Here is a 10,999-nt window from a genome sequence, read left to right as displayed (position 1 = left end):
TCTCTCTCTCTCTCTCTCTCTCTCTCTCTCTCTCCTCTTTTTCAAGACAAGATCTTGCCGTGTTGCTCTATAGCCTAAGTTGTCTTTGACACTCACAGTCTTCCTGCATCAGCCTTCGAAGTTCTAGGATTACACACCTTTACCGCCAGACCTAGCCAGGTCTTTCTATGCTACCGAATAAGAGCATGTTCCTTAACTCACTACTGCACCCTTTCTGATGTTGTACGGTCCAAAACCAACAATGAACTCAGAGACATTTTAATCTGTTCAAACATTGAGTCATGTACTTCCCATTCTTAGGAAGCTCATATAATCATTAGTCAAGAATTACAAGCTGCACATTTCTGTCACCATGTTCTTCCCGTTCCACCAGGGATGTTTAGCACAGATTGTCACAACTTAAAGAGAGGGCATTGGAGCAGCTTGACCAGGCCTTGGGTAGGATCTAGCTTTCTGCCTTTACACTGAAAGTTATTTGCCTCCCTTGAGAGATTCCCTGGAGCAACTATCCACCTCAGAATACTCCAGAATTCCTTCAAGATTAAGACTTCTGGCATTAGAGTTCACTCATCTGAGCCCTAGCATAGACTATGAATAATAATGTTACAGTATGTGGGGCCTGTGGAGCTCTACACTGGGAGAAGCCCCTCTTCTATCACAGAGATATTGCCCTGATGGAAGCCAGCAGCACCATAGTGACCACCACCAGTCCGTGGACATTCACATGGTAGCCCACCACACCACCAATCCATGGACATTCACATGGCAGCCCACCACACCACCAGTCCATGGACATTCACGTGGCTGCCCACCACACCACCAGTCCATGGACATTCACGTGGCAGTCCACCACACCACCAGTCCGTGGACATTCACGTGACTGCCCACCACACCACCGGTCCATGGACATTCATGAAGCAGCCCATACAGAGGGTCTTAAGATCCTCAGTGTCTATAAAATAAATATGACTGTTGTTCCATTTCCTCAATAGCAGATAAAGCTTCCAGACATATAGTTACTAAATGTCTACCCACGTCTCAACTCCAGAGGCTCCACATCTGTTATCCATGCCTCTCAAAGAACCAACTCTAGAAGTATTTAATTGGGTCACTCTAGGACCTGGGATAACTTTAACAACGAAATGTCTAGTGTGCTATTTTTCAAGACAGAAAACATATCCAGGGTGGTTTCCTGACTCATACAATGTCATGTGGCCATCCTACAATTCAGCTAGAGTAAGTCCCAAGCCCCAGTGCCTGCCTGCTGCATAGGGCTCTTTTCCTATGCACACTGTGAAAGAGTTAAATATTTATTTTTAAGAGGCTCTAAAAATTACTCTTTTATCTATTAACCTTACAAGTTAAATCTACTTAGGAGGGATTGCATATACGTGTATGGATGAGTGTGTGTGAATGTGTGTGTGTGTGTGTGTGTGTGTGTGTGTGTGTGTGTGTGTACATACACACATTGGGGTGGTGTATGTGAAAGTCCCTGATCTCACTCAGCACCTTTGAATTGTATTCTTGAGCCAGTTACACCAGGCCTGATGCTGCTGGCTCCTGTTCACAGTAGAATGATGCAAAGGAGGCCCCAGTGACAGCTGCCTGAGCCCTCACTCACCATACACTAAAGCTGTTCCTACCCGCCCCCCTTAGCCTCACAGCTACTGCATGCTCCTTGCACTCAATAGTTCTCCCAGGCATGGAAGCCGGCTTGACTGCTGCTGCCTCAGGACACTGATGGCACAAATGTGCAAAGGAACCAGGCCACTATAAAATGCTGGGACTACAGCAATGCGCCCCTGCATCCCGCTCTTCTCAAATGCACACTTTTTATCCCAGCACCATCAGAAACAGCTCACCATCCTGAGCTAGGACTGTGACTGTGCCATCAAAGGTCCCCACTTCCCAGGCCTATCCAACAAAGACTTGAAGACTGAAGATGGGCTTCCTGGACATGTCTTCTGCCAACTTTCCCCACCTACACTACCTGTCCCTCCACACCCACCTCTGGAAACAACACCCTTTCTTGCTGGGTGCACTAATAGTGTAGTCTACCCTGGGAAGGTTTAGATTTCTTCCCTTGGAATTAACACTTATCTTCTGATCTCCCATTGTTGTTTCATTTAGAGATTTTTAGCAAACATTCAATTGTACAAGCCTTATTCTAAATATATTACAAAAATGATATTCATAGCAACATTTTTTATTATGCTCCTTCTACAGATAGAGAAATGAAACCTCCAAGAGGTTAAATAATTTGCCCAACATCACAGCTAGTAAATGAAGCTTGGCCTTTAACCCAAAGTGACGAAATCCCCAAGGGGAAAGTGCTTTTGATCCGTGAGCTTGCCTTGGGATCTGCCTCAAGTTAGATTTGCTGATTGTACATGTCTTCTCATGAATGTTACCATCATAACTCATCCCTCTGTATTCACAGAAAGACATAGCTAGAATTCTGCTTGTCACTGTCCAAAAAGCAAACAGAATGATCTAAAAATGACATGTCCTAAGCTAAAACATGAGCTAAGAGCTTTGCCACATTGGGGCCACAAAGTTGAAATGCTAATCTTGAAAGCCTTTGCACCTACCCGTCAATTAGTTCAAGTTAGATATTTGTAAAATGTGGATAGTAATCTAGACTCTGCAGAATTAATGTACAGGGGCATTCTCTGCCATCCTCTGCCATCTTCATATAAGGAACTAGAAGGATAGAGACCAGCTGGGACCCTTGTAAATTGTTTCTCCCTCATGCAAACCAGTTTAGGGCTCTCGTATGGAAGCCACAGTGACCTTGCAAATGAGGGTTTGCCAACTGTCTTTTAACTCCAGCTATTTGTTTTAGGTTGCCTTCCCAGAACACAGACACTTTTTCCTAGTTCCAATTTAGGAGTTAGGAGCATTTCATCCACCACACGATCTAGTTTCCACCAGCACATAGAGAAAGAGCCAGAACAGGCCTATGACTTGCACAAGGTCATGAATCTAAAATATGACCTCACTAAGGTGATGACAATGTACAGAGATTTACTATGAGCCACCCCAGGACAGCCCCTCACTAATGAACTTTGGAGCCTGAGCTTCTATGCTAAGAGTGCTGCTACTGCTCAGAGGTGTCTACAGTGCTTCTTCAAGGTCTAGTCAGAGTGTGTGACATGTTTTTACTGAGCTTGGTGATGGTAAGCTCCCTCCTGGGCCAGAGCTTGAACTGGGGGAATTGCTAAATGCCAAAGCCCCCTTTCTTGAACAGTCATGTAACAAAGCAGTCGGAACGGGAGTGCTTCTTAAAAGCCTACTAAAGCTAGCTTGTGCCACTCTGGATCCATATTCAACTGAACAAATTACAAGAGAAGAGCCAGATAGAAAACTGGAAGCTGTGAGCTAGGCCATGAAGACTACACAGAAGCCTAGGGATGAAAAGGAATTTCTTTATGTTATGAAGTTCTTCCCCCAAATTAAAGCCCTATATGCACTCCTCGGGAACACTTGATTTACTGTCCATTCTTGAAGTCTTCAAGTGCCCCACTACCCAGTGGCCATGTGAATCAGGTCTGGAAGGAAGAAGCCAGCCCAGGTCCCATATATATGTTTCAGTATATGTGAAATGTTTTAGGATGAGAGGTGATCAAAGGAGGCTTACATATATATGTCTATAGCATAGCCATCATCCTAGCTGGGCCTAGTGGCTCCTGCCTGTAACCCCAGCACTCAGGAGCATGGTGAGTTTGAGGACAGCCTGAACCACATGTCAGATTCTAAAACAATCTGGACTAGATCGCATGACCTTGCCTCAAATAAGAGAAGGGAGAGAAAGAAGAAGGCAAGAGAGATCTTACGTTATGCCTGACAAACTGCTGGGAGGAGACGTTAGCAGCTTTTTCTATGGGAAAAGTCAACAGTGGCTTCAGAATACACTCTGCTCCTTCCCCTCCCCTCCTCTTCCGCCTCACCTAGACAGGGTAGCTAAAACCACTTTAGACTTCTTCTTTGTACCTGCTCCCGAAGCCAAAAGCCTAAGGAAGCCAAGTGCTGCTTCAGGTCTACCCTCCCCCACAGCTTGACTAGGGGCCTGGTCCACCCAGGGAGGTCATCATCTGCCTTAGCCCTGGCTTCTACATGGAAGTGAGTAGGATCAGAGAGACCAGCCTGGGCCATGCACACCGTTTTCCTCCCTAGCTTCCGTGTGAGGATAGGACTCTGAGAACGTTGCACCCAAGCCAGGAAGGGCTCTCTGTATGGAAGCTGCAGTGACCTTGCAAATGGGTGTGCACACTGTCTTTGTGACTCAAGTGGTTTGCTTTAAATTGCCTCCAGAGAATACAGAAACTTTTTCCCTAATTCCCGTCGGGAGTACATCCAAGCCATACAGTAGGAGACTGGGCAGGCCAGCCTTCCTCCTCTGCGTCATCATCTTGTTTCTGGGAAGAATAGTGTATAGGAAAGAGTAGAAGGAGCTCACGTGCTTCCCCTCGTTTCCCTCCACCATAAGCCACAGCTGTCACTGTCAGACCTCTCTGCTCCTCTTCCTAAACATCCTGCTTCATCTTACTGTGCTCCACAAACTCCAATTGTCACCTAGGGTCCTGAGCTTAAACTCATCACTTACGTAGGATTAGCATTTTTGAGGTCTTACAGTCACCTGGAAACTTGGCTAGATCTGTTTATTGCATCGTGTCTAGTGATTTCCAGACTCATCTGCACTTGGGATCACATGGGAAGCTTCTGGAAATTACAGTTGCCTCTGTCCCAGCACAGAAATCGAGAGAGAGCCTGGAATGTGGCCTGGGCTCTAGGCTTTCTTTAAATACAGCTTCCACCGATTCTAATGTGTTGGCAAATTTAGAACCGCTAACCTCATCCTAAGGCATGTTGGGTAAGAATCCTCATCATCCCACCTTGACAGATGCAGAACCTGAGGTTGCATAAGCAAGACCTTCTTCCAACTTGTATCAGCCAGGTTCCAATGTCTGGCTGGGCTGCAGAAGTTCCTCTGGCCAGTATGGGCTACAGGCCAGGGAGCTTGTTGACCGAACCAATTCTTCAGACCCTGGGATTTTGTGTTTAGAATCGCCACAAGGAGTTCTGATATGTGCTAGAGTTTAGAGCTCTTAGGGTAACCATGTCAGGATGCACTCAAGGTCAAGATAAGGTACTCCCAGGCTCGGGGGAAGTCGCTCTACCCACAGTGATGTTATGACCTTAATAAGCATGGGATAATCGCAAGCTGTGAGTTAAAATGACTCTCCTTAAAGACGTCTTCCAGTAAGTTCAGGATCCTCACAGTCTGACACTTTCTGTGTTTTAAGTTAGTGAATTTTAAAGCCAAAGTTAACGACCCCCTGGAAGTAGAGACTAAATCTCTCCTGCAGCCAAGTATGGTAATGAGCAGGCAGTGGGGCCCAGTGCCCTCTGCTTGATTAATGGCCTGATGGAACCTGCATAGGGCACCAAAGTAATCAGAGGACCCTGGAAGTGGCCTCATTTCCATGCTGGAGGCTGTTGCCACACATGATGAAGATGTGTGGGAGGCAAGGCCTCTGCTAGATGCTGGGCAAGCACCCTCAGGCTGCAGGAGACAGCTGGCTTGGCACAGGATCAAACACGAGTGTCGGATTGTGTGAGGCTGGGGATCCAGCAGGTGTCTCAAAAAGGCTTGGTTTCAACATCTCTGTATGGTATGCAGAGTCAGAGCCAGGAGGTGGTCACAAGCCCCTCATGCTGCCGTTGTACAAAGTCGACATCCCTAATGAAACATGTTTCCTTTCCTGTTCCTTTTTCTTCAAGCAAAATAATAACTTGACATGGATCCAAGCAGTTAAAAAGATACTTAGAGGAGCTCAATTTAGAAGGATTTTTAGTAGGCTGAAACAGATGTGGCAAACCATTTCAAGATACTCTGGGAGATGAGTTGGAGAAGACCCGACTCTAAATGGTCCCTCTGCCTTTTCCAGGCCGCCCTGACAGGTGCTAGTGTGTTAGGTTCGAGGAACCTTTGTGGAAGGAAGTCCCTTTGTGCTTCTGTTTTCTTAGCTGCTTCTGGATTACAGCCTCCAAGTGGCTCTGGGCCAGCTCCCAACCTTGCGCTCCAGAGGATGCCATTGTCCTTTGCTGGCAGAGCAGCTGCAGCAGTTCACCACCAGTGCAGCTGTAGTGGAAGCTCTTGACTTTGGAGCTTCTACACAAACTGGACATGATCTAGCATAGAGGTTCCTGTCGCCTGCCTACACATGGAGGCATACCACTGCATCTCGCTATTTGCAGATCTCTGGAAAACTGTGCAGTAAAACTGGGTCAGATCTCAGATGTGACCTGAACTGGCACACAGGAACTGTCCAAAGGAGAAGCTCTGACCCTCCATCTGTGCTGGCAGGCTTCAGCTCCTTGAACCCAAGGCATTGAAGTTCCCACGTTCATGTTTATTAAAAACTCCCAGGCAGAGAAGAAAAAGAATCTAAAATAGATGAATAGGCAACCATACAACAAACTGTTCTACACCTCCTGCACCTGTAGTTTGTCAACTAGGATACACCAGATAAGGGGGGATTTATTAGGTTAAAGATCCCTGTTATAACACAGACTGCAGGTACATCATGTGTGTGTGTGTGTGTGTGTGTGTGTGTGTGTGTGTGTGTGTGTAGTGTTCTATTGTACTTGCCACAGAAATACACTTTTACTTGTATTACACTGAGTTAATCCATTCTAAAATCACATATTCATATTATATTTGTAGCTTTACCCACCAACTTTCTGCTTTCACAATTGAAGACACAGATAGTCAAGGAGAGGCCATGTGTGCTGCATAAGCATCCCTGCTAACCACCATGGACATTCTGTAAATGAAATTATGGCCACCCTCAAGTTAGAGAACTCTATGTCTACACCATCTGATCAGACTGACTTCGCATCTACAAAATAATTGCTAGTCTCTTAATCTTGGGCATTTTAGATATCGTTTGAGTATTAATGACGTCTACTACTAACATACGATAGATAGCAGCACCCTCTGGTAATCTCACAGACACCGTTTCCAGACACAGGTCGTGCAGAGAGGTTCCCAACGGCGGTTTAAAACAGCGTGAGAGCAAGCCCATCGTTGTCCTCTGCTCCACTTGCCTCAAACTCCAATTTGTATATTGTCAACTAAGTTCAATAAGTATTATCTTGAACTTGTGGAAAGTTTCAAAAGCTTAGAGGCGGCTAGAGTCCTAGTCAGCCACAAACCATAGACATTAGGATGACATAGGTGTTTGCCTTCTGAAAAGTCTTCTTAGAACATAATCCTTCCCGAAACTTTTCCCAGTCAGGGATTTTCCTTCTTACACTGATCCTAGGTCTGTCTCCGTGAAATACAGCCCTGTATAGCCCCTGCATATTTATCATTTATAGGTCATGACCTCCAGGTGCTGTAAGATCTGAAAAATAAGCAAAATAACCCATTTCCCACTGGCCAGCAATAACCAGGTGTTTGAAGGATCTCATCCTTACAACCAAATATGCCCCTTGGGAATCAAAGAGAGTTCACATCTATGGATAAAAGTCTTGGGTAGTGGTGGGGGTGGGTAGGGATGGGGGTTTAGCATCTAACATATGTATTAAAGAAGAGGGGGACATCACCTAGAAAGAAATGGTGAGAGACCATCTAAACAGACAGAATGGTTTTTGTATCACAGTTTCCTTTAGGATTAGGTTAGATGTTTGTCCTTGAACATAATTGTAGATTAGACTGAAAATGCAAGTTGTGGCCAAATGTTTTAAGTCACTTACACCCCCGGATGAGAGACCATCCCATCGGTCTCACAGACAGCGCTGGAAAGCAGCAATCCTGAGACAGCACAAGTCAGAGTTGGGGGGTGGGAGGCACTCTATTGGGGAGGTGACATCTTGTCTATGTAGAACATCCCTGCAAGAAGAGCCAAAGCCCAAACTTAGATTGCGTCAGAGAAAATGTAAAGGAAATTGTGTGTGGGAGGCATTTCAGAGATATGATGGAGTTCCGTGTGGCCAAAAAGAAAAAAATGACGTCATTCCATTTGCAAGGAAACAGAGCCACCTGGAGAGCATCCATTGTGTTAAGTGAAATGAGCCAGACTCGGGAAGAAGACAAATTCCATGCTGTCTTATATCTGTGGAGCTTAGATGTGCAATCATACACTGTATATGCACATTAGTATATGTATATGATATGTGGGGGAGGGGTGAGCATGGGTGTGTGAGAGAGAAAGAGAGAGAGACAGGGAAAGAGGGAGAACTAGAAAGAAAGCAGCAGGACATCATAAAGGAGGGAGAAAGTGAGACGCCAAGGGAACGCATCTAATAGAAACAGGAAGGGCACTAGCTGGGGTCAAGAAGGAAACCAGCCCCAAGGCAGGAGGGACAGGAGGGACACAGGTGAACAGAGTGTGGTGACGCATATGTCTGAAGGGGTCAGGGCGAAACACTCCTCTGTGTTCTAACCTGAAGCTAATTGTAAAGAAACAGACGGTCCCTGGAGACTCTAAGCACCAATAACGAGAGCCCATGCGTCCGGTGCAGTTAGCTGCGAAGCTCTCTCCCTCCAGGCAGACTCGGCTCATCCTTAGTGCTGAGTCAGATTCTCTGTTCAGTCCTCAAAAAGCCCTTAGTCACTTTCTCAAACTCAGGAGTCAAGGAGACTAACACTTGCAAGCTTCCTCTCTGGCTTACTCCTCCGAGCCATCTCCTGAGCAGGGAGGGTAGGGAGTGAAGGTTTGCTATAACTGGATGGTGATTAGGTAGGCGGAGCTAAAAGCCACAACATACAAACTTGCTTTGGGGTACATGGCTAACTTGTATGTGCGAATTTATCCTGTAAATCACAGTATGACCCCCTCACTGAAGGAACCAAATAAAAAGCTAAACCCATGATCTCCTTTGTGTTCCCTGAAGGTGAAATGCTGCAAATACTGGCCGGATGACACCGAGATCTACAAAGACATTAAAGTCACTCTAATAGATACAGAGCTGCTGGCAGAATATGTGATAAGAACGTTTGCCGTGGAAAAGGTAAGTGTGGAAGCCAGAGCAAGCCGCAGTAGCCTCATCAGCTTATCTAGGCTCAGGCCTGGACGCAGGTAGGCTCAGGTAGTTTCTCACGCCAGCGTCTCACCCTCTGATTCAGCTCCATCCTTAACGCAGGCCATTCCCATTTCACGGTAATCTGTATTTTTCAACTAAACCCAAAGATTACGTCTACCGCACTATTTTCATTTTAGCCTGGCTGATCTTTGCTCATTTCTCTTTCTTGATTCACAAAGCAAAGTTTTCTACATTTAGAGAGATGCCATCCCAGCTTGATAAGTGTGTCCCCTGTTGAACATCCGCTTGCATCTCCCGAAACTGAGTTGACATTTGGGCTGAGACAGCAGTTTGGTCTGCAGTGCTCTCAGACTCCCTCAACTCCTTCAGGCTTTCTAAGGCCCAAAGTCCAAAAGAGATTGAAGGGTCCTCAGGGTGGGAGAGATCTCCCCGGAAACCCACATGAGGGAGCTCCATCAGTCACAGGCACTCTTGCATGAGCCAGCACGTCCCTCCATATTCACTCACACTTTGCTCTCAGCCCTGGGCAAATGCTGTGCAGCGATTCTGTCCCCCTCATCCCATACGCATGGCTAGGGCTGCTTCTCTGGGAAGCACTGTAGGCCATAACAGGGACTCTCCTTGTCCCCCTCTTTCTGCTGACATAGGGAGGGGCCGGAGGTGAAGCAAACTGCAGTCCATCCAGAGAAGTGCCACAGGTATGCTGTGGGGAAGGTGGAGGTGACTGAGAGACACTCTGCCCCTCAGAGGCACACAGGCTCTCCCGTCAGGAGCCTGTTCTCCAGGACACACGCCTGCACAGCTGCTGCTCTGAAATGGTCCATTTACCATGAATTCTGTCTGCTGTCATTCAGCCAGCAGTAGTTGACCCCTTCCAGGGATGGGGTATGCCAGGCTGCTGGCCTCTTAGCTCCTGGCTCTTCTCCTGATTCTATATGGTCACGTGTCTAAATGCACTTTCTGGAATAAAAGGGCATCTCTGGGGAATAAGGAAATTGCAGGATCTGCCTATTGTCTAATTCACACTGATGACTGGAACTGCCGTTCCTAGTTTGAAAATCCAAATTTATGACAAGACTCCCAAAACCAAGAAAGCTTTACCTTATTTAGTCTGTTCTCATGCTAGTTAGCTTCTTTCTCCTATAGCCTCCCTCTCTCTCCCTCTCTTTCTCTCTCTCTCTCTCTCTCTCTCTCTCTCTCTCTCTCTCTCTCTCTCTCTCTCTCTCTCTGTCTCAATAAGCAAGAGGGAGGCTTGGAGACTTCAAAGATCGTAAAGTTCTGGTTGGCTCAATTCACAGAGTTCTAAGCCTCACACTTTGATGTTGATTTTTTTTTTCCTTCTTAGGCAGGACTGTGCGAGAAAAGCACTTGCAGGATTTCTGTATGGCTCTTGGCAAGAGCACTCATAAATAACTGCATTAAAACAGAGAGCAATAAAAGACCCTCGGTGTTTTTTTCCTAAGCCACTGCTTAAACATGAAGTTCTTTGAACAATAGTCAGCCGTCTAACAAGCTGAGGATGGATGCATCCTGGCTGTTAGCAGGGATGGGGCAGAAAATGGTCCTGGCTATTAGCAGGGGTCAGGGCTGAGGATGGTCCTGGCTGTTAGCAGGGGTCAGGGCTGAGGATAGTCCTGGCTGTTAGCAGGGGTGGGGCTGAGGATGGTCCTGGCTGTTAGCAGGGGTCGGTAGGGGCTGAGGATGGTCCTGGCTGTTAGCAGGGGTCGATAGGGGCTGAGGATGGTCCTGGCTGTTAGCAGGGGTTGGTAGGGGCTGAGGATGGTCCTGGCTGTTAGCAGGGGTGGGGCTGAAGATGGTCCTGGCTGTTAGCAGGGGTCAGTAGGGGCTGAGGATAGTCCTGGTTGTTAGCAGGAGTGGGGCTGAGGATGGTCCTGGCTGTTAGCAGGGATGGGGCAGAAGATGGTCCTGGCTGTTAGCAGGGGTT

The 10,999-nt window shown here is 46.8% G+C and overlaps 1 protein-coding gene across 7 annotated transcripts in view; it reads left to right on the top strand.

The window, feature by feature from the left end:
• Ptprm (protein tyrosine phosphatase receptor type M) overlaps positions 1 to 10,999 on the top strand; it is a 705,361-nt gene that overhangs the window by 663,964 nt on the left and 30,398 nt on the right. For 4 of the 7 annotated variants that reach the window (XM_031368638.1, XM_031368641.1, XM_031368639.1 and 1 more), the window contains 2 exons: positions 8,905 to 9,021; positions 9,702 to 9,752. In XM_031368638.1, coding sequence (XP_031224498.1) covers positions 8,905 to 9,021; positions 9,702 to 9,752 — 168 coding nt within the window. The remainder of the gene's footprint in view (positions 1 to 8,904; positions 9,022 to 9,701; positions 9,753 to 10,999) is intronic. The other 3 variants (XM_031368643.1, XM_031368642.1, XM_031368640.1) reach the window with 1 other exon arrangement.

The sequence above is a fragment of the Mastomys coucha genome, unplaced genomic scaffold (genome assembly GCF_008632895.1).
Source record: "Mastomys coucha isolate ucsf_1 unplaced genomic scaffold, UCSF_Mcou_1 pScaffold14, whole genome shotgun sequence".
NCBI lineage: Eukaryota > Metazoa > Chordata > Mammalia > Rodentia > Muridae > Mastomys > Mastomys coucha.
This window is presented reverse-complemented; position numbering and strand designations above follow the sequence as displayed.